The sequence below is a fragment of the Erpetoichthys calabaricus genome, chromosome 7, assembly GCF_900747795.2.
Source record: "Erpetoichthys calabaricus chromosome 7, fErpCal1.3, whole genome shotgun sequence".
Classification (NCBI taxonomy): Eukaryota; Metazoa; Chordata; class Cladistia; order Polypteriformes; family Polypteridae; genus Erpetoichthys; species Erpetoichthys calabaricus.
The window spans coordinates 485,649-513,274 of NC_041400.2; the positions used below are offsets into that span (position 1 = coordinate 485,649).

At 50.8% G+C, this 27,626-nt stretch overlaps 1 protein-coding gene across 12 annotated transcripts in view; it reads left to right on the forward strand.

Moving 5' to 3' along the window:
- Positions 1 to 27,626, forward strand: part of LOC114654528 (alcohol dehydrogenase 1-like) — a 247,194-nt gene that overhangs the window by 209,644 nt on the left and 9,924 nt on the right. The window contains exons 1-9 of one of the 12 annotated variants that reach the window (XM_028805131.2): positions 1,885 to 2,048; positions 4,669 to 4,770; positions 5,659 to 5,800; positions 8,001 to 8,088; positions 9,797 to 10,010; positions 10,297 to 10,557; positions 11,923 to 12,055; positions 12,130 to 12,268; positions 14,794 to 14,824. In XM_028805131.2, coding sequence (XP_028660964.1) covers positions 2,031 to 2,048; positions 4,669 to 4,770; positions 5,659 to 5,800; positions 8,001 to 8,088; positions 9,797 to 10,010; positions 10,297 to 10,557; positions 11,923 to 12,055; positions 12,130 to 12,268; positions 14,794 to 14,818 — 1,122 coding nt within the window. In that variant the 5' untranslated portion in view covers positions 1,885 to 2,030 and the 3' untranslated portion in view covers positions 14,819 to 14,824. Of the gene's footprint in view, positions 1 to 1,876; positions 2,049 to 4,668; positions 4,771 to 5,658; positions 5,801 to 8,000; positions 8,089 to 9,796; positions 10,011 to 10,296; positions 10,558 to 11,922; positions 12,056 to 12,129; positions 12,269 to 14,793; positions 14,825 to 24,317; positions 24,470 to 27,626 lie in introns of those variants that run through there. The other 11 variants (XM_051929820.1, XM_028805132.2, XM_051929822.1 and 8 more) reach the window with 11 other exon arrangements.

Here is a 27,626-nt window from a genome sequence, read left to right on the forward strand (position 1 = left end):
ACTGCGAGGCAGCAGCGCTATCCACTGTGCCACCATGCCGCCCGCATTTCATTCTTGTGGATTTTAATTTTAGTTTATATTGAATTCTGACACTTCATCATGGCATCCTGTTCAGGGTGGGTCCCTGCCTTGTGCCCAGTGCTGCCCCCTGAGTTGGGAGGGGGGGGTCCAACAGATGATGGATGGACAGGCGATCTGCACAAGGCAGCAGGTGGTTGGGACTGATGAGGCCGAATGTGACACAGGGACAAAAACGAAGGAAAGCCTTCAGCAAGTGACGAGGTACATGGTGACTGTGAAAGGGTCCTCTAAAAATCATGTGGGTGAGGGCCCCCGGGGGTCTTCATAGCACCAAGAGTGAGGCTGAGGGGACACAAATGCCATGCAGCTGGCATCAGGGCACACCTTCATGCCAGTCCGCTGCAGTGCTACCCCCACAGGTCTGTTGGCTCGAAGCTCCAAAGCGGACCACCATTTCCCAATCGCTTTATCAGAAGTCAAGGCTGAGCCAGCGGAGAGACACCCTGAACTATCGGTCAGCTAACTGGCGCCATTACAGCGCCAGTTAATGAGTAACTAAGTGTGAGGACACTCACTCTGTGATCTATGCCCGCCGGAGAAAGGCACTATATAGAGTAAAGTAAAGTAAATCCCTCCCAAAGGAGGAAGCCCCTGGAGAAGCGAGGCGTCACTTCAGTTTATTTATTTACTTGAGATCATCCATCCATCCATCTTCTCAGCTGGGTCAGAATGCCAGCAGCTCAGGGCACATCGATTGGGATGCCAGCCTATCACAGGGCACCTGACATTCACTCAGGACCACTTCAGGGTCACCCATTCAGCTGACGAACGGGCCGGGATTTGAACCTGAGACTTGGGGGTCTGTGAGGCCACAGTGCTAAGTGCTGCAGCACCAGCTGATAAAAGTAATGAAAGGGTGGCACGGTGGCACAGGGGTTAGTGCTGCTGTCTCACAAATCTCATCACAGGGCACTTGACATTCACACAGGGCCACTCCAGAGTCACCCATTCAGCTGACAAACACAACAGAGCCCTGCTGCGGACCTCTAGAGCTCCACCGCCATTGAGGAGGTTGTCACGTCATGTGATATGTCTGCGGTGATGCCAGCTTACACGGGGGTCAAGATTAGGATTGGGGTCGAGTTATCTGACTCAAGTCAAGTACACCGGGTGACGAAACCTGCAATCCCATTGGCTGTCCAGTAGACCTGAGGGGGTCTGCAGCTGGACCCTCTCCGCCCTCAAACCCTCCCTTTGCCCGCTCTGTGCCCCACATGTGCAGTACTTTCACACATGCTCACTCATGGCACTGAAAACCGAGATGGAGTAAAGACACGTGTGAAAAATGAGACACAAATGGGGGGGCGTAGGTGTGACTTCGATCAATCAGGCGACTCGCGTCCTCCAAAGTGACAAAGTGACGGCTCCTTGCATGAGTGACAGCCCCCCAGTCTGGGTCTGTAGCCACGCCCACTGTGTGCCCCACACGCGCAGGCGGACTCTGCATGACACTTTGTGACACAATCGGCCAGCATTGTCCAAGGTGGTTTAGTGAACACACAAATGGGTCACAAATTAGGGGGGGGGCCTTAAACACCACTCAAGTCTCCCCACGTAACGCGCGCACGCGCACGCACACGCGCCCGCGCTGCCATTTCAACACTGAGCCCAAAACGCTCAGACTGGCAGATTAAAACGCCATTAGGAGAAAAGTGGAGGGAAAGAGAGAAGAGCAAAAGACCTGCAGCCAGAGGGGGTCCCGGGGCTGACTCGAGGACCCCTCAATTCAAGCGCAGACTCCGCCTCTCGTTACCTTAAAGTGTCTGTGGCTGGACGACCCCCTTTGGCAGGCGCTCAGCGGTCAAGGGTCGGGTGTCACGTTAATATTAACCCGCCGCCTCCATAAATTCTCTTTCCGTTTCTGTTTTTTTTGCTTTTTGCTCTCGTCGCACTCGCACGAATTTACGTCCCGCTGCAAATTAGACGGCCGACCACCCGAGCAGGCAGACATGGCGACAACAGGCAAGGTAGGGGCCGCGCGACTTAAGTGAGTTATTTGTAGAGACTGGCTGTCCGCTAAGGGGCTGCGCAAGGCGCTATATCTCGTGAGCTTTGCTCGGCGGGCTGGAGAGGCGATACCCCGTCAGGACTAGCCATCAGTGGGGGGCGAAGCCCTCCATAAGTCGGCCTCGCTAACTCAGTCCTGGGGGTCCCCCGTGGCGGCAGGCTTTTGCTCGCCTCAGACCTCCGGCTGATCTGCACGTTTAAGTCGCCCGTCTTCTTCATAACTGAAACGCGTTGGAATTTTCGCCGTTTGTTTTTTGCGATGTAGCACCTGCACAAAGCGACTGAAATGATGATGATGATGATGATGGTGATGGCTAACCTTTAAATCCTGGAGAGGACACTAAGCGACCCCAGTGTCGCCCACACACACACACGGATGCCCGATAAATGCCAACACAAATTCAGCAAACACACAAATTGAGTCCAAATCAAAGCAAACTATGGGGGCGCGACGAGGGGTCCCGCATCCAAAGGTGAAGCGACAAGACAGACCAGGCAGGCATGCGATTGAACCCCGAAAACGTCCGTTTACACCGCAGTGGCCAACCTGTGGGGACAACTGAAACCCCAATCTCCGCCACTAGAGGGCTTGAGATGAACGCTAAATAGACAAAAGATAGATAGAGGCACTATATAAGAGATCGGTGAAACTTGCTTCACGCCAGGGAGCAGCAGAAACATAAGCAGACAGACTCACGGGACAAGCAGTCGATAAATTCATAAATAAGTGAATACCCTTAACGAGTGCATTGAATTGCAGTGGGCAACAGAGACCCCCAGAGGCGCTTCTTAGCACTCCGTCGTATTACGAGCCTGTGGCTTAAAGAGCGCCGCCTGCAGGGCATGCAGGGGAGTTTTCATGATGGCGTCTAATCCTCTTTTCCACGACGTGTCCCGAGTGTCCAGAGTTCATAAATCAGGAAGAGGGTTTGCGCTGGGGGTCTTTGGATTTCCCCCTCAGAATTAATACATTTTATGTCCTCGAATCTCATTAACATGTGCCTTACTTTTGTTTTTCATTTGATCTTTTGGACTTATTCAGATTTTTAAAATGGACTTTACAGATTATAATTTAGATCTCCCCAAGGGGAAATCATTAAAAAATCACAGAAGCTCCCAATAAATAAATAAAAGCAAACCATAAGAAGTTATGATGACGCAGATCCACGGCTGTCAACGTCAGGCCCGCAAGTGACAGTGAGCTGAGGTCCCCACCTGCTCGTTTATTTCAAGTCAGTCACCTTCGGACGAGGCGGTCAAATGGAAGATACCTAGAAGACCCCCTGACTCCTTGTTGTTTGGGATGACTAGGGGGCTTTGGGTGGTCCCAAGTGAGTCAGCCATGTGGGATGATGGATCTTCTTTTCCTGGGCAGTGATGTGGACGATTCAGCTGGCATTGCACAGTCCCAGTCACACATTTCAGTTGTCATTGTCCTCTGCTCCGTTTTTCACGTTTGCACATTCACTAAACCTCCAGCCCCCCGATGAAGCCCCTCCAGCATTGAACAAAGGCTTGGACTCGACTCCTGTCTGGATGCTCGGTGTGCCGGGAGAGGCTGTGGCCCCCGAGCCCCCAGAGATCTGCTCATGTGTGACCTAAGTGCCAGTCCAGACCCCCTGTAAGGGGTGCTGCCCAAAGTCTGGTGACATCAGGCCACCCGGCTCCTTCTGTGCAGTTTGTGTACAGGGTGCTATATAATCATAGTGCTGCCATGTTAGCTGGAATCTCCCATCCAGGATTGTCTGTGGCCCCCCACAGTCCTATAGAACTTCATTCAGTAGGCAGATGGTAAGCCACTTTCAGTTGAGCGCTGTGCCCTCCAAAATCTTCCAAGTGGGCGCCAATATATGTAAGCAAAGCTGGCATCTTGAGGCCCATGTCTGTTTCTATGGTGCCACCTGAAGGTGCTTTCTAGGGACCCACTGCCTCAATGGGTCCCATCTCCAGGGTCACTGACTGTGTGAAGTCCGCAAGTCCCCCTGAGTCCAGACAGTGGGTGTGTGTGGGCCATGGGGTGGACTGGTGCCCTCGTCCAGGGCTGTTTCCTGCCCTGTGCCCGGTGATGCCAGGATTGTCTGCATTGTGTGACCTTGAGCAGGTTTGTGAGTGTCACTTTACATCTTGTTACATCCCCGCTCTTGACGGGACCACCAACTTTTGAACTGTGAGGCTGAGAAAAGCTAAGGCTCCGGAGGGCCACAAGATGGCCGCCAGTGGGTCTTCTATATAGCGTCTTAAATGGTGACCCCAAATACTCAGAGAGAGGCCTGCATAGTAAGAGTGTTGCGTCTGAACAGCATGTCCAGGCGCTTTATGGTCCTCAAGTGCCCACCGTACACACACTGCACACATACAGTGCCTTGTCACCCATCAGTGTAGGTGAGCCCCCCTAAAATGCCCACCTGTGACCACGAGAGCCTCAGGTTTGGTGAAGAACTACTTGGACTTTCAAACAAGTGCAGCACAAGGGAGACGCCGAGTCCGATACGACTGATGGGCGTCGCCAGTGGGGGGCATCGTGGGCTCTCTGGGGTGGCACGGCTGACTGATCTCCGTGTCCTCGATGTCCTCACACAGGTTATCAAGTGCAAGGCCGCCGTTGCCTGGGAGCCCAAGAAGTTGCTGACCATTGAAGAAATCGAGGTGGCCCCACCGCAGGCCCACGAAGTCCGCCTGAAGGTAAGCAGAGGGCTGCGGGTGACGGGGGGGGGGGGGCACCTGATGGGGACCCCTTTGGTCTTTGAGGTTTTGGATTTTCTTGTTTGGCTCACCCTGACGTCTCCAAGTCAATAAAACGAGTCGGGCACCGTCACCGTCTCTGTCACCGTGAGTCTGAGCAGCAGCGCCCGTTCCTGGGGTCATCAAGTCAGGCCTGGCAGTGACAAAGGGGGCAGGTGGCCTGTGCTGCCCCTGACTCTTGGACGCTGTCACTTGTGCACAACTCGTCCGTCTGGCTTGTCAAAAGGAGCAGAGGCCGCGCTTTGGAGGCCAGTCGAGTCTCAGTGTCACCTGATGGGCGCTCACTGGTGACTTTCCAGTCATTGAGGCTCGTCATCGAAACTTCAGGGTCCGCCTTGATCGAGCGTTTCAGCGCTGCCCCAAAAGTCACACGCAGCTGAGAGTTTGTCCCACCTCAGGTAAGGAATGAACATCCCAAAGCCGGAGCCTTCTGTCCTCCACGATTCCTCTTTGCTTTGTTCGCCATCCCGTTTTGGGCGTCTCTCTGGTCAGCGTCCCCCTCCTGCCTGTTGAGTCCTCGTCAGCGGCTGTCTCCCCATTTACTGATTTAAAGGGGCACTTAAGGCCGTGTCCACAAACCCTTCCAGGTAAGTGTTTGCAAGTGCTTCTGGGTTACACAAAGGCCTGCTGGTAGCCCTGAGGAACTCCACATGGCAGTGCCAGGTGTCCCTGCAGGGGGCTGTCTGCCCACCCAGCAGTCCTGTGAGTCTCAAGGCCTCGGGGACATTATCAAGGGTCACCACCTCTCAGGGGTGTAAACTGTGATCTGCTTTGAAGCCCACCATGATGGCGGCCATTTAGATGAAGCTCATGTGCTTTACCACACAGGTGGTCGCCACTGGCGTGTGCCACTCCGACTACTACGTCCTGTATGAAGATATCAGAGACTACGCCTTTCCATGTGTCCTGGGACATGAAGGAGCTGGAATTGTGGAGAGCGTTGGGCCGGGAGTGACGAGATTCAAGCCTGGTGAGACCCCCACGTTCGTGTTTGAGAAAAGTCCTGGGGTTTGTTTAAGGAGGCCTCAGCGGGTCAGTGATGTTCTTTGTATATAGCGCCTTTCATGGCCTCTCTGCTGTTATTCCTTTGCCGGCTGTTGGCCGTCTGTCACAATGGGCTCTTTGTTTTTCTCCTCTCGTTTTAGTTTTATTTCTTTGCTACTTCAGATGTTTCACCGGCCTGGCGCTGCTCTTGTTCTTGACATTACATCCACCAGCAGGTCCTCGTCACTCGTCACTATTGTAAATGCATAAAAGGGACCAATCGGGTTACAGTTCAGTGTTGCCCAGACGCAGCCAATCAAACGTCGTATTTCATTCAAAACTAAAAGCCTTGTGGCGCCCTGCAGTGCTCACCCCCCTGTGCGTCCCACTCACCCGCTGACCCGCCGAGGCTGAATGTGCTTTGTGACCCACAGGAGCCTCTGCTCTCTAGAATTGTCCTTTAAATGTGAAGAAGCGCATTGAGGTGAGCGGGAGCCCCTAAAGCCCCTGAAGTCCTGAAGCTGCGCCTTTTTAATTTGGCCCTGACGTCCTGTTACTCCTACATAAAGCACAGGTGCGTTTGCAGCCGTTGGACCCGGGCGTGTGCCACTCTTAGCACAGACTGGAGAGACTGGCATACAGTTGGCGAAACACAGATGTGAAAATGGACGCTTCCGGACTGTGCGCACCACTTTCAGTTTTATTTCCTCAAGAAGATTGAAGTATTTGGCCGCTGTTGTGTAATGGTAGTGATTGAGGTTTTGTTGTTTTTATTTGAGCTTCCTAAAAAGGCAGAAAACTCAGGGCTGAAAGGGTTAATCTGGCACACAACGCCTTGTCGTGGGGTCTCTAGTGCCCACGCCTCACGAGCCCCGTTACTGAAACGCCAACCTGGAGAGGGCAGAGTCCCGGGGTCTGCAGTATGGAATCTGAGCTCGGGGAAAGCCAACAGAGCTGAGGACGATCTGCTGGAGCGGCGGGGGGCTTGTGGAGTGAAGGTGGGAGATTTGCAGGAACTCCTGGTGAATTAGTACATTGTTTCTGCTCGTCTTGCACCGATTTGTAAAGTGTGTGACTTTGATTGTCCCGGAGTTGTCCTTTACACGTTTCGGGAGAAAGAGTGGCAGAACGTCCAGAGCAGACCACCGACTCCCAGTGTCGTCTGATTCTGTGGTACTGAAGTTGAGTCCCTGGAGTCTGATATTAACGCCACTGGGGTTTCTGGTTGTTTGTGTGTGGAGAGCGCATTAAAAATACGACGAGACTGGCAAAGGCCTGGCGGCGCCTCGAGGTGTCATTGTGCTCAATTCCAGGAGCGGGTGATTTGACACTAAAACTGAGAGCCGACTGACGGCACAAGCCACAGCTCTGAGCTGGCATGAGGTGAGTGCCAAGCGCTCTGAGATCTCAGGCTGGGCCTCCCAAGTCTTCTTTCTGCCGACGTTAGTCTGGCTGACTGTCTGCACGTGTGGTGTGGGGGGGCCACCTGCCAATCACTGCCAGGACCTCCACAGTCCCTGGTGGTCCCCTGTGAATGGCGGCTCTTCTCGCCCCTCGTGATTTACTGGATGTTTGGAGCGGTTGCTCTTTGACAATTCGTGGGATTTCAAGTTGGACTTTTTGTGCTCTTCGGAACCTCACAGGATGACATGAAGCAAAACTATTTTAATATCTAAAGACTCCGAGTCTACTACTAGCTGGGTCTGGTGGTCTCCACCTGTGGTGGGCATTCTTAACACTGCATCCATTTTCAGTTGACTCCATTGTGAGCTCTTTGCTTCCTCGTTTCTTCTTCTTCTTCTTCTTCTTCTCCTCCTCCTCCTCCTCCTCCTCACTGTCTATCGACTGCTGCCAGGTATCCCAGCAGGGGCAGCACTGCGCCTGTCATACCTGCACTCACCAGTGCCACACCTCAGGCCACCGCCGCCGTCACACAGTCACTCGAGTGCTGGCAGATTAGGGACGGTGTGAGGGTCCTTTAAAAGTGAAATCAGATGAACGTCTTGTGTCCTCTTGGGGTTCTTAAGAGATTTTGGACTTTTCTGACTTTTACTCAGGAAGTTTGGTTAAAAACTGGACGAGGCACGTTGGCCTTTCCTTGAGTGTCGTCTCCGAGGACTTTTTACAGGAAGCCCACCACTTCTCCTTTATTTATTGTATTTCTGTCTTCGTTTTGTGTTTTCCAGGAGACAAAGTGATCCCCCTCTTCGCCTCCCAGTGTGGAGAGTGCCTGCTGTGCCTGAGCGACAAAACGAACCAATGTGTGAAGAACTGGTAACGCACTTATGACACTGTTCTTACATCGAGAGTTTAAGCGGCTCCATCGTGTCCCCAGTGTGTGTGACAAATGGTGGCTGCTTGAAATCACCAGGCGTCCATCTCTGTCAAAGGTGACACAACGGAGGTGGGCCTGGGGGACATGAGGCTCCTGTTATTGGTCCAGTGAGCAGTGACGGGATGTAAAGGGGGTGTGGCCGGGGTGACAGGGGAAGGGGACAAAGTGGGGACGAAAAATGTTAGTCTGGACTACAAAACGGCAGAGTGGACGGCAGTCATCATGAAGGCTAATAGGGTGTCAGGTTATATAGTGCCTTGCATTCAGCCAATTGACCGTGTGACGCAGACATCTGACAAATGCTTAGGCATTTGGGCTAAGTGTCCCCATCTTACGATGACATCTTTAAGGTCTGAAGACTGCTGGTGACCTCGAGGACTTCAGGAAGTCAATGAGTGAGACACTGAGGTAGAAAAACACGCCGAGCAGCCTTCACGAGGAGGACCCAGGAGTTGTAGAGGACTCGTCACTATCAGCCACCAGACAGTGGGGTGGGGCCTCATCCTGGTTCCTGGGTGCAATTTGGGGTCTCCATGGGGTCCCAGAGGCTGAAGATGACCACATGCAGAAGTGATTAAGGGGGCCAGTAAGATGTTGGCGCTTATAGTGGCCACCACATGTGCAGCACAAGTCAAGAGACCACCCATGTTGCTGTCTCACTGAGTCCTCACCTGGGCCTCCATATTGTAAAGAAGACACAGCAGTGGCAGCTGAGGATGAAGAGGGTGAGGGTGTACGATTATGAAGGCCCCGACGATGGAGGAATCCTAAGGAGGCCAAGAAGCTTGTTAATGGCAGATTTCACAGAAATGTTTGAAAAAGAAGCAGATACCCCTGGAATAAGTGACCAAGTTTTATGGTGGGCCTTCAGAGCTCAACTTGGTGTTATTTTGGGGAGTTGAGGTGATGAGGATGGTGGAGCTTGCTGGCCTGAATGGACTCTTCATCGTAACTCTTGTAAGGTTGTCATTTTTGAAGGCATGAAGGGAGGAAGGTCAAATGTGCAGGAATGAGGGGGGCTGCTGAAGATGTTTGGGGGTCACGTGTGTGTGTCTCAAAATGTCCTGATAACATTACAGATGTCCTCCACATTATGGTTTATGGTCAGTGAACAACATAAGGAAGGCCACAGACCACTGGGCACCAAGCTCTTCTGGTGGGTTTCTAGGTGGGCATCCACACCTCTCAGGCAGACGTTGGGGTCTCCACCTTGTGCCTCAGTATTTTGATCTGCATTCCTATGACCCCTTTGTGTGAGGAAATGCCTTCTGGTTGCCATCTTGTTTCTTTTCCAATGCTGTCCCTGAGCCTGTGAAGGCCCCCAAAGTCCACCCGTCCATCCCAGTGTTTAACTGCAGCCTCAGCTGAGTCCACTAAGGTGACCCAGCATCACCAGAGCTGCTGCAGTTGAGCCCGAGGCACTCGACATGTCACCACCGTTCAACAAGCAGATCAGTGGACATTTGTGAGGTGACAAGTGCGCAAGCTGAAGGGTTAAATATGATGAAATATTAAAAAACAGAACAGAATGGCGTTGGTCTAATCAGAGACCACGTTTGGGCGATTGTCTCCGCCATCGTGTCACGCCGAGTGTCTGTCCAGTTAAATCACGTGGCTTTTCTTTTTGCTCTTTTACTTCACGTCCAGGACTCTGGCAGACAAGGACATGAAGAGTAAAAGTCGCTTCACATGCAAAGGCAAAGTCATCATCCAGTTCATGGGCACCAGCACCTTCTCCGAGTACACGGTGGTCTCAGAAGTGGCTTTGGCCAAGATACCCGACAGCGCGCCCCTCGAGAAAGTCTGCCTGCTGGGCTGCGGCATCTCCACGGGCTACGGAGCGGCGATCAACTCGGCCAAGGTCTGTATTTTAGTGTGGGGGCCGCTGACTGGCCTTCAGGCTTCACCTGAGTGGGCAGTCAGCACTGGCACTGTGTCCTGTGGTGGGGCGCTACAAATGGACCAGGGTCAATGCACTGTGAGAAGGTCTCTCCACTTACTGGATGACCTCAAAGTCACCAGACATGACAGAAATCACAGGCTGGCACTTGACTGGCAAATGGCACACGCCAGTGAGTATCAGCAGGGTGGTCTCACACACCTGGTGTCACCTCACCGTCACTCTGTATGTCCCTTTACCTGTGCAGGTCCAGCCAGGCTCCACCTGTGCGGTGTTTGGACTCGGCGCCGTCGGCCTCGCGGCTGTCATGGGCTGCCAGGCGGCCGGAGCGTCCCGCATCATCGCAGTGGACATCAACAAGGACAAGTCCAGCAAGGCTAAGGAGTTCGGAGCCACCGACTTCGTCAACCCCAAGGACTACAAGAAGCCCATCCAGGAGGTGCTGATGGAGATGACGGACGGCGGCGTGGACTTTTCTCTGGAGTGCGCCGGCAACGTGGACGTCATGGTGAGTGTGGGGAGGTGACGCTGCTGGTGTTTCCAGGACCCCTCTGGTGTGGCAGACCCCCGTTCACATTTGGGTTTCTTGATTAGAGTTGCTCTTTCTCATTTTTGTTCATTTATTTGCTGCCATTTTGTTTATTTACATCACAGCCATTTTGTCACTAGGATGACATGTCACTGTGTTAGGGGGCGTGTCCTCAGAGGTCGTAACCTTTGGCTGCACTTCCTGTCTGAGTTTGCAGATTCAAACGGCCGTTTTCTCGATTGGCCTTGTGCTCCTTAAAACTCTTTTTCAGCGAACGTTTCGTGATTTCCGACTCGTGTTTGAATGTTTGACTCTCGATTTGTGTGTTTCCAGGGTTTCAATTCCATTTTTGGTTTCCACATCATCTTGTCTCCTGATTACAGTTAAACTATTTGTCCCTTGTGTAACAGTTCAGTCACAAAGAGAACTAAAACAGACTTGGGAGAAGAAATGTTGTCCGAAGTTGCGCTAAGTTCGTGAACCAAAAATCAACACCGACCTGTCGTCAAGCCTGACCGCGTTCTAAAAGTCGGGAGGATCAAAGCGCCGGGCGTCCGCCAGGATGTCAATACACAGAAATGCGCTCACGCCAGTCTCCGGGTTCCGTCTGCAAACTCAAAGAAGCAGGAAGTCTTCACGCTGACCTTTACACCCACTTACCGCTGACATCACTTCCTGTCCTCTGAGCCTGAAACAAAATGGCTGCATTTATAATAAAACAAGATGGCTTCACGTCTTTAAATAAGTGAAATGTGAAAACTGATTCAAAACAAAATCAAATTATAACAGACCCTGCTCTGGGCTTAAGGAGACGCCTAGCAGGAAATCGAGACCCCGGTGACTGGACCACGGAGGTCCTCATGATGAACCCACAGGCAGTCCTTGGGGCCGTAGCCTTAACAATGAACTAAAGGTTCGATTCTTCACTCCGTCAGCGAGAATCAAAGGTGGGCTGAAACCACCACAGGGAATGGAAGAAGGAGGAGTAGAAGGTGCAAAATACGGCCAGATACGTGATCTGTGGCGAGACCCTAAGAAAGAGGAGCAATTCGTCTCCGACTAAGAGACATGGCAGACAAATCATGGTGCCAGTTTACGAGTCAGAACTCCTAGGCAGATGTCTCGCTTCTGTCCAGCCGTAATGAAGGCTCTGCCATCATCAGGCTGTCCTGAGCAAGCCGATATATAAAGATGAGTAAGATGTTCTGTCACACCACTGCAAAGTCCAAAAGACACCAGAAGCTGTGTCTGTGTGTGTGGCCGGTGGGCTTCAGCTGGCCCCGGGGTGCAGTGTCCACCAGAGGATGTGCCAGTCTGAGTTGATGGGTTTGATTTCCTTTCCAGAGAAGTGCCCTCGAGTCGACGAGACGTGCCTGGGGAGTCAGCGTTATCGTCGGCTGGGTGGCTGTGAAGGACGTTTCTACTAAGCCGGTGGACCTGATCTGTGGGCGCACCTGGAAGGGCAGCAGCTTTGGAGGTAAAGTGACCCCCCGGCTTTATTGTTCCTCTTATTACAAATGGAACAGCGACACAAACTCTCTTTTCTTCCAGGCTGGAAGAGCGTGCAGAGCGTTCCCAAGCTGGTCTCTGACTACATGGAGAAGAAAATCAAGCTGGATGAGTTTATAACTCACACAATGCCTTTGGAGAAAGTCAACGAGGCGTTTGACCTGATGGTCACTGGAAAAAGGTGAGTTAGTGTGCACTTCTGGACTCCTACCTGACTCTTAGCCTCTGATCACGACCTGTCTCCCACTCAAAGCGCCGCATTTGATCTTCCAGAATTCAGAGCGTGCCTCCCTGAATCTAAAGCTACTCCATGATAACCTCCGCAGATTCCAGATCAATACTTGGGGGTCCATGATTACGTTCGTACCCCCTTTCCACGTTTCTAATGGTGCTGACGTTGATATGTCACATGATGTTGCAAAGGCCCATGTGATCAGAGAACAAGCAATGGTGGGAAAAACGTTTATGGTGAGTCTCAGGTGGCAAGGAAATGGAGTCGGAGAAAAGGGCACAAGTGAAAGAGCAGGTAGGGGTCTGAAGAAGGTGAAAGACAAAATCAAAACCGATGGTCTGCACCAAATATATAAACCAAAAATCGCAGTCGAGATGAATGTAGCGAAAGGCTTCTCAGCAGAGTCCAGGTCTGCGCCAGATACCATGATGACGTTCTTACCGCCTTTGCACTTTTCTAATCATTTGGACGTCAACACTTCTCAAGATGTGATGGAGGTCCATGTGAGCACCGACCAGGCAACGGTGGGAAAAAGGGGTGGGTGGCGATTCAAAGGTGGCAAGAGGGGCACAGATATTGAATTAAAGAAAAGACGCGGAAGGAAATGGAGTTTGAGGAAAGGGACAGGCTGGGGGGCTGAAAAACACGAAAGATGACGTCAGAACTGGTGGTCCGCACCAAATACTTAAACCAAGAATCGCAGTCGAGGTGAACGTAGTGAAAGGCTCCTCAATGAAGGGGCTTCTCCTTCTCCCTCAGTGGCACTCAGCTTTGCCTCGTAGTATTGTCACGCATGACAAGCGTCCCATGATGCCCTCCTACATACGTTTCAGCCGGTTGTGAGCGGTTTGTTCATTTTTTAGGGGCTTAGGAAATTTGATTCCGTCTCGTATTGTTTTCGTGATACTTGATTTCTTTTTAGGTGGGCTCATTTTCATGTTATTTTTTTGTTTTCCTGAGACTGCTTGTTGGATGTTATAAAGATTACTTGGGTCTCGCACCCCAGAAGTCCTAGCGCGTGACATCGTGAGTGAGGTGCCAGCGCACCATGTGCAGCGTCCAAGGCTGTGGATCAAACTTCCCTTTCCTCCATTTTGATTCAAGGTTCCAGACTTCCCCAGCGTTTCCTTTGGCCTGCGAGTTTTGTGTAGCGGCGGGTTTGACACGCGGTGGACGTCTCGCCGGCTTGGACTCGTCTTCTGTTGCTCGATCGCAGCGGTTCTTCCTTTCTCTCTGCCCGCATGGCTCGCCAGTTTTAAACGTCTGGTGGAGCACAATGAGGAAATCTCGCACATCACATGGCCGGCAGCGGACGTCGCAGTTCTGGACGACTGTTTGTGACCTCGTGGTGCTCCGCTGTTAACGCGAGAGAGCGGATTTGAATAGAAAAGGGCGAGAAGGTGAAACGCAGTCGAGAGAATCGCGCGGTGGGCGTAGAAGTTAAACTGAAGTTGTAGCTGCAACTAAGAACTTCAGACCAGTCTCACACAAATCGTCCACAATCTGGCAACCTTTAACCCGTGGCACATGGCAGCACGAGTCCCTAGCAACAGCATAGCAACCACTCCCGAAAAGAGCGGCATCCATACGATCAAAACTGAAATCTCCAACACCCAAAATGGAGAAAAGTCAGGAAAGAACTCATCGAGTCAAACCTCCTTCAGCACACACACAGCATGCTGAGCCCGTATTTGTAATCATTTAGTCGCTTTGTGTCCTCGCATCTTCAGACATTTCAGGTTGTGACGCCGCCGTGACTGCAGGTGGCACCTCAGCGAGTGTCCAATGACTGGGGATGCCAACTGCACTGCGCTCCACTGGCCTTATGAGGTCTTTGTTCATTTTTAAGACCTTCTGTTTGTTTTTCTGGGTTTGGCCGTTTGTAGTTTGACGTTCATTTTGTGATTTTGTGGAATGAAACTAAAAAAATGAAAACAAAAACCTGAAATATAACAACAAACTAAAGCAAAAATCCAAAACTCGACACACAACATTGCATTTCAAACGAGGATTAAATCATTAAAAAAGGGCACCTGTGGTGGTCCACTTCATGCTGCGATGTTGACCCGTGGTGACCGTGGGCTCGTCTCTCTTCTTTTATTAACAGGGCGCCTGGCACACAATCCTGGCACAGGGTGGTGACTGGCACTGCTCTCAGTTGGGTGACCCTCTGTGTGGCCGACTGAGTGGTCCCTCGGCACTGGGTGAGTCGGGGCGTCCTGCCATGAAAGGGTCTCCCACCTGGGTGTCATTCCTGACTCATGTCGAGGACCCCCTGGGTGAACTTCGGCCCCCACAATCCTAAACCGCCATTACATGTAGAGTATGGAGGGCCGAGTCCTACTTCTGAACCTTAGAATTCCAACAGAAGACGAGCAAAGCCTCAAATGCCAGCGACTGTGATGTTGACTGGGACATCGAGATGCCCGCTGTGCCTGCTGTCTGTCACTGATGCTTTCTTTCCTGTCTTTCAGCATTCGGACCGTCCTGAAGATGTAAAGCGTGGTGACCACCTCAGGGTCTGAGTGGACCTTCACCTTCAGCCTCCCCAAAGTGTTCATAAAATAAAAAATGAAACCCAATGCTGTGTGCCACTTGACTGACATCATCATCATCATGTCCTTCATCGGTCACTAAGGCCAGACACTGCTATTCATGCAGTGGGGGTCTTGCAGCAAAGCCTATAGTGGGGGTAGGCTGGAAAATTCTTTAATACAAGTGAAGTGTCAAAAATATTTTTTGTGTCCTGACTGATTTTGGTTCTGCCCAGCAGAGGGCGCCAGCTGCACACGTGGCTGGTAACTGCATTGTGGTCTGCAGGTCCAGTGTGATCTCAAAGCCACCACAGTGTCAAAATAACTCGGAGAGCGTCACCTGGAGCTCATTGGGCGGGAGAGGTCATGTGTGAGCCAATGGTCTGCTTGAGGTCCCACTGGCCAATCGGGGAGCGACTCCATGTTTAGAAAGTGTTTGTAGGGGCAGGAGGGCAGACGAGTGTGGTGGCGGCAAGAAACCCCTCCATTATACCTGAGAAACGCCAGGACGGGGGCTTCAAGGAAGAAATCCTGAGGAACTCCTGGTGGGCCCACTGCAGTCCACCGGTCAGAAGATCAAAGCTAATCAAGCCACAATGAGAGTGGGCTCGAATGCAGTTCACCTGTACTGTGGCGCAGTACCCGAGTGGGCATCTCACCAGTGACCGAGGTGCAGAAAAGAACTGGTGGCACTAACTGTTGCTTTGACTGATAACTGCTGAGATTGTTCTGGAGAGGGGTGGTCCCCCTTGGGGGTCTGAAAGTGTGCTGATATGCAGAAGAGCGGGTGGGGGCTTCGAGGGGTCTCCTCGGAAATGTGGAGGCTGGTTTTCTAATTATGGGTTTGTCATGTGGTTGTTCCCAGGACACAAACATTCACCACTGGTACTCTTATGGCCGAATGGGGGGCACTGGTGGGTACCGAGCCACGTCAAGCACTGGGCTTCACCATGCGATCACGAGAGGTTATTCAGAAATCACATCGCACCGCTCTGGCGAGGTGAGCCGAGGGAGAGATGGAGGGGACATGAAGACGTAGTCGATGAGCAGAACCGCAGCGCAGTAAAGAGCCGGAGACACACACAGCCACGATGGCGGACGGGACCCCACTTCTAGGGGTGTGGCCTAGCAGCATCCGAGGGGGTGTTACCCAAAATGGCTTAACGCTAAAATAAAACAAAAGATCTAAACGTATGAAATTCAGAGAGCGTAACGTCCACCGGGGTCCCCAGATGAATATCAGAATAACGAAACGTGAGTTCAGGCCGACATCAGTCCAACAAACACCTGCTAAGCCGGCGCTTGACGTGGGCCGACACTCTTCAACATGGAGTAGCAGCCAGTGCCCGCTTGTAGTGAGGGGATTCCCAGCCTGCCCTCGATACCAGCGTATAGCAAACCAGTGAAGAGAATCTGCATGGGCTTCACCTGCTTTAGTGTAAGCTCTTCGAGAATCTTCAAAGGATCCCGCCGTTCGAATGTCACTATCGCCATAGAAAGACCACCGCCAGTCATTTGTTTTCACTTCGGGCACTGGGTTAACCTGCTTGACCATCTCCCTGCAGCCAATCGGCTATCAATACCAAGGAGTCGGAGATCACATGGCGTACACCTGCCATTGCTAGAGCGACCTGAACGCAGGGCAGTGCCAGGCCCGTCTGTGTGATGTCAGCGTCCCACGTCAGGGCCCCTCGTTTTCAGATCCAGGATTACGTTGTGCTAAACGATGGAGAACAGCCCAAGAAATAACGAGAAGGACCCGAAGAAGAGACGCAAGCTGGCACCGTAACTGGGAGACCCCCAGCTGAAGATCATTAGCCAGGCTGGCTTTCTAAAGAAATGTTCTCAGGGTCTCCTAATTCGAGTCTTCGGGTTACTGGGGGGGTTTGTGTACCCTAAGGACTCCATTGGCCACATTTATTCCTAAAATATCCTCTGGGTTTTGATTTGGTCCGTTTTCTCGCCGCCATTTTAAGAGAGCCGTTGTTAATTCCTGTTGCCAGGACTGACCTGGAGTGGGCGTGTCCTCAGAGGTCATAGCCCTATCAGTCAAAATGATGCAACAGGGTTAAAGGTCATCGAAGGGAAGGCTTCCTCGTCCGTCTCCACGCATTCCAAAGCCTTCTGGTTCTTGAACTTCTTCTGCCTCTGATTTGGTCTCGTGATTCACAGCTTTGGTTGCTGATTGTCGTTCTGCTTCTGATCCTCACCTCAGATTTCTGAGTACGTCCTTTTCCTCCAGTCACCCTCTGAAGTCTTGTGCCAGCTGGGCACAACAACTGGCTCTGCCCCCAACTCTGCACTGAGCAACGTAATGCCAGGGCAGACAGGAAAAGCCGAGTCCAGCCAGTGAAAGCAATGAGGAAAATGAAGTTAATGTGGAAGTGTGACTTGAAGTGCCGATGGCTGCTGCTGCCGCTTATTCTGTGAGTACCCAGCAGAGGGCGCCAGAGGCCTTCAAACACCCTGCTGCCTTTTTCATTTTCCATTCCAATGGCCTTATGGGAAATGACGGGGTGGGGGGGCAGAGTCAGGCTGCTGTTAGGAAGTGTTGCCCCCTATAGGACAAGTAGAGCGAGTGCCAGGGGAGCCTCTGTGTCTACATGGGTGCCAACACAGGGGTCTCACCAGCTGAGGCATATGCTGGCACTGACCTCCCCTTACAGTGCAGGGCATGGCGGTCACCTTAGAGACGAGGTCACCGTGGCTGAGCTGGGACACTGCTGTCAGCCATTGTGGTTTTGAGGCCACAGAGAGCTGCAGCGGTGACAGCACCGTCACTCTGACCTGACACTGCAGCTGTTGTGGTCACGTCTGGAGCGCCCCCTGCAGGTAAAGAGCACACAGTCCTCTCCCTACATGAGGGGGTCTTTGTGAAAGGCACTATATCAGATCTACTCTGTTTGGGGGTCACTTTCAGGTCCTAGCCTCCCCCCGCCCCCCCACCCCGTCATACGTCCAGCTGCAGCTCAAGCTCCTTGGCCTCTGGATGTCCACCAGGTCATTTGTGAAGAGGTACACGGTGACTGTGAAAGGGTCCTCTAAAAATCATGTGGGTGAGGGCCCCTGTGGGTCGTTATAGCACCAAGAGTGAGGCTGAGGGGACACAAATGCCATGCAGCTGGCATCAGGGCACACCTTCATGCCAGTCCGCTGCAGTGTTACAGGAAGGGACCCCCGCAGGTCTGTTGGCTCGAAGCTCCAAAGCGGACCACCATTTCCCAATCACTTTATCAGAAGTCAAGGCTGAGCCAGCGGAGAGACACCCTGAACTGTCGGTCAGGTAACTGGCGCCATTACAGTGCCAGTTAATGAGTAACTAAGTGTGAGGACACTCACTCTGTGATCTATGCCCGCCGGAGAAAGGCGCTATATAGAGTAAAGGCCACCATCCCTCCCAAAGGAGGAAGTCCCTGGAGAAGCGAGGCGTCACTTCAGTTTATTAATTTCATCCATCCATCCATTTTCTCAGCCAGGTCAGAATGCCAGCAGCTCAGGGCACATCGATTGGGATGCCAGCCTATCACTGGGCACCTGACATTCACTCAGGACCACTTCAGGGTCACCCATTCAGCTGACGAATGGACCGGGATTTGAACCTGAGACTTGGGGGTCTGTGAGGCCACAGTGCTAAGTGCTGCAGCACCAGCTGATAAAAGTAATGAAAGGGTGGCACGGTGGCACAGGGGTTAGTGCTGCTGTCTCATAAATCAGTGTGAAGTCTCCCTATGTGTGGGTGGGCTTTGCCAAGTATGGGGGTCTTTGACTCTCGACTGGACCCAGGCAGGTGTGAGTGTGTGCTGTGGTGGGCTGCCGTCCCATCCTGGCTTGGCTCCTGCCTTGTGCTCAGGGCTGCCAGTGTAGACTCCAGCCCCCCGTGACCCTCAGTTTGAGAAGGTCAGTAGTAAAAGGCCAATAAGAGGCCGGTGGGGTCAGTGGGCGTGTCCATTCATTTCCTGCACCACCTTCTTTTTTTGGTCAGGGCAGCAATGGGCATAAAAGCAGAAGTCACCCTGTGGGGGGGGCACCAGTGCCAGCCTTCTCTCAACAGCGGCAGTTGACAAATGCAGTCCTGCTGGTGCCCCCGTCTGCCACTTTGAAGACTACTGAGGGGGTCGTCCAACAGTCAGGGGCAGATGGGTGCAGAGCAGCAGCAAAGGGAAGGCTGAAAGCCACAAGGGGGCGCTCTTTCATAGGAGAGACACAGTGGATGGTGGCCACAGGTTCAAGACCACCAGAGGCTCACAAGAAAGCACTTGGCTTCTGCTGTCACCCCTTTACTAATACATTGTCATGAGGTGAGAAGCCCATGTGACAAACAGTGTAACCACTAGGGGGCCCAGACATTCTTCACCTCCTTGATGGGGTCATTGGACACCTGGACTGGGACAGGTGCTGCCACACGCAGTTGGGGTCCTTGGAGGCCCCAGAGGAGGGCAGGTGACGGGGACACCCAGAGGAGCAGGTGCTCAGAGCTAAGGTGACCGAGAGAAGAACGAGAGGCGGAACTGAGCAGATGAAGGCCAGACGACGCCAACGTCGAATTTTAATGGCTAACGCTGCCTCCATTGAAGGTCTAACCTCCTGGAGTCCAACCTGACTTGGTGTCACTGCCCTTCAGGCTCTTAGCCACGCCCCTTTATCTGCCTCTGGACCGGCCTATGATGGGCTCTGTCATCGTCAGGTGACCTGGTGCCGTGAGGTGACACGCTGATCCCAGTTTGTCGAATTTCCTCTCATTAATTAGATGGAGCTCCGCCCCCGACCTCTGCCTTATCCTGCTAGTTGCCAATGGCCAGTCCTGTTGGTGTCTGGAGCTCCGCCCCAACTCCTCCCTTTGCTTTCTGTTTGTCACTGCCCGCTCTGTGCCCCATGCCTAGTTGGTGCCCCACACATGCAGACAGACGCCACATGAGAGTCAGCCAGCATTGTCCAATGAGGAATGTGAAGACATGCATGACAAATGGTGGGTGGGCACAGGTAAGATGCCCCTTAAGGTGAAAATAAAAAGTCAGATCTGCAACTGAAAGTCAGAGGACAGGAGTTTGTGGATGTGTGGCACAAGTGGACACGTCCTCGGCATCACCATGACGCTTATCTGCACACTCTAAGCTTCATGATCCCTCTTGGCACAGCAATTTATCAACAAAGCTCCAGCCCGGGGGTCTCATTTATAAAACTTGGTGTGGATTTCAGTGTGAAAAATAGGCGTAGGGCAAAGAAAATCTGATTTTTAACGCATGGCACACGCACAGTGGTACACAGTTTACCTTTAAGAATCACAGCCACCTTAGAAACATGCGGACCTGAATGCCCCTCAAACCCCACCCACTTGCCACCCAGGAACGACCATATATGGGCTATGTTAATGAAGCTCATTCATATGCAGTCGTGACACTGCAAACCTGCCACCTGAGGCATGGCATTCAGGCACCGCTCTTCTGTGCTCTGGGGGTCTGGGAAGGGTGTGGGGTTCCAGCATCTGGGCAGGTGGCCACTGTCACCTGGCACATGTTAATAAGGTGACTGCAGTTACAATGACAGATGAGGCTATGAGAGATACGGTGGGCCAGCCGAGACATATCGCAAAGTTAATGAATGACGGGGTGACACGGGCCACCGAGCTGTGATGTTCGACAGTCTCGCCTTGGCATCACAGATGACTTCACTGCGTACGGCTGACAACAGCAGCGTCATTTCTTACTAGGCGCCCTTGTTGCTGTCCTTTGTCTGTACACCCGCACCAGACGGAAACTGAATATAGCGCCTTGTCAGCCAGTTTATGACTTCCTGCATGGCGGCCATGTTGGAGCTGAAGCTTAGCGGAGATCCTCCTGACCTGTCAGCCAGTTCCCTCTGGCAGGTGTCCGTTGCCAACCGTTGTTTAAACTGGCATATGAACGCTGTGGCCCGATTTCAGGCAGTCTGTCTTTTTAAAGCTCGTGCCAACTCAGCAAAGAGTTCACAGAAGGCCACTTGAAAGCCACTCGTCATCATCACGCGTCCCTCAAAGCCCACTCCCTTCGTAGCTGAGGACACATCTGTGTGGTCTTGTAGTCCGTCCTCTTGTGTCAGACCCTTAGGCTTTTGTGATCCTGAGAATGAACTGACGGAAAACAGGAAAGCCCCTCGGGGCAAAGACGCAGCCTTAACACTGGAATTACCAAAGCCTACGAAAAACTAATAAACTCGGCCACCTCAAATCCCTTCGCACCTCTCTGCCAGCGTCTTTTGTCTTGTAAATGTGCCGATCAAGACGAGCAGCAAGCAGCCTGCTATTCTACCCTCCCACCGCCACAGAGTGGGCACAAAGTTCTGCCAGTTCATGCCAGGATTGATTGTCTGGGAGTGAAGTGCTGGAGTTTTAGAGTGGAAATCAGAGATCGTTATTTGGAACACAAGCATTTCATGAGTCTACGAGAATCTGTGGAAACACGTCGTTAAAACAGAGAACGTAGTAATAAATGACAAAATGGAGGCATAAACAAGATGATGTGTGAATGTCAAAGAAACACTTTCACAAAAGGCTCGGTGGCGTAGCGGTAAGAACTGCGGGCTTCTAGTCAAGAGCCCCCCCACCCCGTTATCTGGTGTGTTCACTGCTCTGATTGGTCAGATTAGACTGCAGTACACACACACGTCTGGTTTGTGTCATTCACAGCACTTGGGACAGTTACTGTTGGGCTTCACTTTTATTCTCACCCAGGGATCTGACGCGGTTATGAAACTGGGAATAACTGGAGATGTGAGTGGAGCTGTGAGGCAATGGAACTGGAAGTTCTCTGATCTGGGAAGATAAAAGCTGACACACAAAGGCTGCTGACTCGGCCTTCCCTCTTCGTATCTCAGTGTCACCTGATTTTTATGTGTTCAGTTTTATTGAGTGTCCTGGTCACGCTGCGTTAGTCCGCGCCTTCTGATGTCAAAGACAGAGACAGCGGTACAGTAACTGGATATGATATTTGATGGCCTGATAGTGCATTAAACATTGTGGCACTCATGTAACGTCATTCATCTTAATCCTATTCATTCGCATGCCATCTTGTGCTTGTAATCGGTGACCGCACCAGTCCCCACATGTCACCGTATGGTGCCAGGACATGCAGAGGACAGAATTGTACAGAGAGGTCAGTTCAGCGCTACAGGCAGTCATCAGATTCAGATGTCAACAGTCACACACACAAGGCGTCTCAACGTCACATTCGTCACTTGTGAGGTGCACCGATGGCTCGTGACATGAATTGTCACACCGTGCCCATCATGCGTCGTTTAGCTGCTTTGGCTGACTAACAGCATTGTAGGCCATGGCATGGCAGTGCACTGAGACCCCTACCTACACAACCAGGAATAGAAATATAAATAGTCGATAAAATGAAACAAATATTTACTGTGTCGGTGAAAATATCTGAATTTCACCTTGGGATTAATAAAGTATCTATCATATTGTGCCTTTCATTCTATTTATCTATCTATCTATCTATCTATCTATCTATCTATCTATCTATATAGTGTCTTTCATTCTATCTATCTATATATCTATTATATAGTGACTTTCACTCACTCTATCTATCTATCTATCTATCTATCTATCTATCTATCTATCTATCTATATAGTGCCTTTCATTCTATCTATCTATCTATCTATCTATCTATCTATCTATCTATCTATCTATCTATCTATCTATATAGTGCCTTTCATTCTATCTATCTATATATCTATTATATAGTGACTTTCACTCACTCTATCTATCTATCTATCTATCTATCTATCTATCTATCTATCTATCTATCATATTGTGCCTTTCATTCTATCTATCTATCTATCTATCTATCTATCTATCTATCTATCTATCTATCTATCTATCTATATAGTGTCTTTCATTCTATCTATCTATATATCTATTATATAGTGACTTTCACTCACTCTATCTATCTATCTATCTATCTATCTATCTATCTATCTATCTATCTATCTATCTATATAGTGCCTTTCATTCTATCTATCTATCTATCTATCTATCTATATAGTGCCTTTCATTCTATCTATCTATCTATCTATCTATCTATCTATCTATCTATCTATCTATCTATCTATCTATCTATCTATATAGTGTCTTTCATTCTATCTATCTATATATCTATTATATAGTGACTTTCACTCACTCTATCTATCTATCTATCTATCTATCTATCTATCTATCTATCTATCTATCTATCTATCTATATAGTGCCTTTCATTCTATCTATCTATCTATCTATCTATCTATCTATCTATCTATCTATCTATCTATCTAGTGCCTTTCATTCTATCTATCTATCTATCTATCTATCTATCTATCTATCTATCTATCTATCTATCTATCTATCTATCTATATAGTGCCTTTCATTCTATCTATCTATCTATCTATCTATCTATCTATCTATCTATCTATCTATCTATCTATCTATCTATTATATTGTGCCTTTCATTCTATCTATCTATCTATCTATCTATCTATCTATCTATCTATCTATCTATCTATCTATCTATCTATCTATCTATTATATAGTGCCTTTCATTCTATCTATCTATCTATCTATCTATCTATCTATCTATCTATCTATCTATCTATCTATCTATCTATTATATTGTGCCTTTCATTCTATCTATCTATCTATCTATCTATCTATCTATCTATCTATCTATCTATCTATCTATCTATCTATCTATCTATCTATCTATTATATAGTGCCTTTCATTCTATCTATCTATCTATCTATCTATATAGTGCCTTTCATTCTATCTATCTATCTATCTATCTATCTATCTATCTATCTATCTATCTATCTATCTATTTAAATCCAAACAAATCAGTGTTTTAAAATACTGTACATACATTGGCGTGGGGCCCCTCTGCCCAGCGTGCCCAACGTACCCAGCGTGCCCATGCGTTAAGATGGCCCTGCTGCACTTCATCAAAGACTGACAGACCTGCACCTCGTATCCCCCTTTCACCAAAACGACCCCCATATCCCATTAGCGGGTGACCCCCTGGTGGCCGGTGACGGTCCTTCTGGTCGTTTCTGCTGCTTTTCTCTTATCGTAAGGGGCTCGTAATTCCTGCAGAAAGTGGGGGTCCAAAAAAACAAGGCGGACACGAGCATCTGTCGCGCGTTCACCTTGGGAAATGAGGGCTTAACTAACCGAAACATCCAGAAATGCAGGAAAACAAGTCAGGACGAGAATAAATAATGAAATAAAGCGATGACCGCCCCCTGAACCGAAACATGCCGGGCACGTCGTGATACGAGTGGGCCAGACGTGAGGCTGATGAATGAAGAGAACGGCCAGAGGGGGTCCCCAGGACTCAGACGCCTTCTGGAGCGGCTGCGTGCACAGTCGGCCCCCACCGCGAACCCCCCCCCCCCCCCACCAGCCCCTCCCCCTCATACTTTCAGACTTGGTTGGCGCCGATCGCCCCCCTTGGCAAAGGCGCAACTGAACAGAAGCCCATTTTTTTGTTTGGACAGCCGATGAAATATTAACCCGCTGCGCCTTCTTAAATTCTCTTCGCAGGAATTTGAGTTTCAGACAGCCGAGCACCTGAACAGGCAGACATGTCGACAACAGGCAAGGTAGGTAAAGCGGCTGGCTGTGCGTGGAGGGGTGTAAGGCGCTATATTCCGTTTAGCTGCAAAGGCGCTCTCATTGTCGCTGCACCGCTCAGGTGGTCCCGCCCTGGCTGTGCCATCGGTCTGTGGGTGATGCCTACCTCTTCAGAGTTAGCCCTTGGGGTTTCCCCCGAGCCTTCCTTAAATTCATTCTCCTTTCTTCTTCTTCTTCTTCTTCTTCTTCTTCTTCTTCTGCATTCACAAATGTCGCCTTTGCTACACGTCACTGTCATTTAACCATCACTTTAATTGTTCAGCTTTCTTGCTTTTTCCTCTTAATTTACATTTGTGCGGTGGTCTTTTTTCTGTCCATTTTAAATGCTATATAAGAAGTTTGGTGCCCCTGAAGTGCAATGAGCAAAACCAAATGAAATCATTCACGTAAACATAAATCCGAAAACACAAAAACAAACTGAAGGCGCAAAATCAACTCAGAAACAACAAAGTCAAATGGCGCAGCTGAGCGCAAAGAAAGTGAAGTCCGCGCAGAGAAATCAGGAGAGCGGCGCTGAGCGGTGAAGTTCACTGAAGTTTTTGAACGAGGGGTGCGCTGAAGGTAAACGACTTCTCTTCATTCTCCTCACTTTAGCAGACGTCCGTGTAACTCGGAGCCCCTCCGCCTGCACATGTCAGACATACTTCGCTATCTGAAGTGCCAGTGAAGCTGAAGCTGTAACTTCATGGCGACGGCGCTCCGCATTGAAGACGTTTGCTGTTCGCCTTTTTAGTGACAGTAGTGACAGCACTGACGCGCCTTATTGAACCTGCACGATGTCAGCTTTTATTATTCGTGTTGCACGTCAACACCGCTGTCGTATTCGGCATCAACCTAAAATGTATTGCAGCGACTCGGGGGCTCAGCGAGAAGGAGAAGTGCGATCAGCCGCCCGACTGCTGGATGTCACCCTAAAAATGACCGCTCACTTTTCGTGTCACTCCGCTCGTCCAGCACATTTTCCCCAGTTCCGTGAGCCGACCCAACAATCGCAACCGATGAGTTTTTAGCTGCCGGGGGGTGCGCGGTCGAAGGTGAGGTGTCTGCACCCCTCTGTAGCCGCTAGTCCCGGGACTGCTATAAGTGACGGCCTGTCACATTCGGACCCGGGGCGCTATAGTATTGTCATTTATGGATGACACAGACAGCTATTGACTTGGTGGAGTCTCTCCTAGCAGTTTGTTGAAGAGCACTTTCATCATCTCAGTCCAGTGTGACTACTCAGGTCCTCGGCGCTGTGCTTAGTTGAAGTTCACTTTCATCATTTGATATCACCGCATATTTAGAAAGTGGGTATGAAAAGAGACAGGCGGTCCTTTTAGTGTCTGGCCAGTTTATGTCGAATCCTGTAGTCTTTCATGTCTGTCTTCATATTTCAGCCTGCGTGACTCTTTGAAGGCGGCACGGTGGCGCAGTGGGTAGCGCTGCTGCCTCGCAGTTAGGAGACCCGCCTGGGTTCGTTTCCCGGCGTGGAGTTTGCATGTTCTCCCCGTGTCCTCCCACCGTCCAGAGACATGTAGGTGAGGTGCATTGGCGGTCCTAAATTGTCCCTGGTGTGGCTGTGTGTGTGTGTGTGTGCCCTGCGGGGGTTTGTTTCCTGCCTTACGCCCTGTGCTGGCTGGGATTGGCTCCAGCAGACCCCGTGACCCTGTAGGTAGGATATAGCGGATTGGATGATGGATGGATGGACTGTTTGAAAAGTCACCACAAATACCGGCAAAGCCAGAGGTGAAACAAACATAAAAAGAAGCGAGGCGGCAGAACGTCAAGAGTCGTGGGGGTCTTAACGGGTGGTGCGCTAGAAACACTGTCGCCGAATGTCACCGTCTGTTTTGCTGTTTCTTAATGACTGGACATGTAAAGGAGATCCATTGAAAGAATTACAGACACCAGTGTGCCACGCAGTCCTGCCTGTTAGGACACCATAACGTAATGCTGAGTGCGTGACGGGACACGAGCGACATTGACCTTTTAACGCGACTTGTTGGTCGGCTGATTTTTGTCCAAACTGTGACAGTACATCTGACACCGAAGTCGCTCTGCTATGCGCTTGGAGTGGACACGTCAGACTTCTACTGGAAACAAACCCACTTACTGGTGAAAGTCCAGTCGGCTCCTCTGCTCGGGTCGTGGGGGCTGCGAGTTATGCTGACGTCCTCTTTCTGCTAAAGTATAGAAAATAACTCAAGAGGGTTAGAGATCTGCTTCACCTTCGAGCGTCCTCGTCTTCATCACACCGACAGAACTTCACTGTTCAGCGCCGCCATTTGGCTTATGCGCCGCTCTTTACTTTTCAGGTTTCTTTGCTGCTCCATTTGCTTTTCTTCTTTCTCATTTGTCTCATTTGTCGTTTGCGTATTCAATTTGTTTTTTGCGTTTTCTGATTTGCTTTTGCGCGTTGCACTTCAGGGCCACCATACAGAACGGCACCACCGGAGCACCGGGAAATGAAATCGTGACGGTGACGACAATCGTTATTCGAGGTAAAAACACGCAGCGACCCCCGTGCAACTAAAATGGAGGGCCACCGTCGTTATGGAGTGACCCTCGAACACAGAAGCGGAGAAACAGAAGTTTGCATAAATAAGGCAGGAACTGAAATAAAAGCACAACTGGCGTCTGTGGGGGTCCCACGGCTTCGTTACCTGATTGGTAGCCGCTAATGGCACCCCGTGTCGCCCCCTTTATTCTACTTGTCAATTGCGTTGCTGACATCGCGTTGTATATAAACGCTTGTTGTTAAATGAAGTTTTAAAAGAAAAGTCCCTCAGTGTCACCTCACGTGACGCCACGCCCTCCACACGGACGCGCGCTCGCGCTTCAGGCTTCCACAGAACGAGGCGAGGCTGGAAGAGTGGCACGCGCAAACGCGGCGGCGCGCACCCCAAAGTCGAACGACACGGCCGGCCGAGCTGGCGGGACTGCGGGGTGGTCGGCCGTGGGCCGACTCGATTCCTGTGCCGATGCTCGACCCGCCATGATAGACTGTTGCCCCCAAGACCCCAGTGATTTGTTCCTGTGTGAGGTGTGCAGAGCATTAAGGCGCTGTGGTCTCCAGTAGGGGGCGCTCGCACTGAACGTGGTTAGGTGACTTGTGCTTCAGTCTGTTTGAACCCCTGCCTCGTG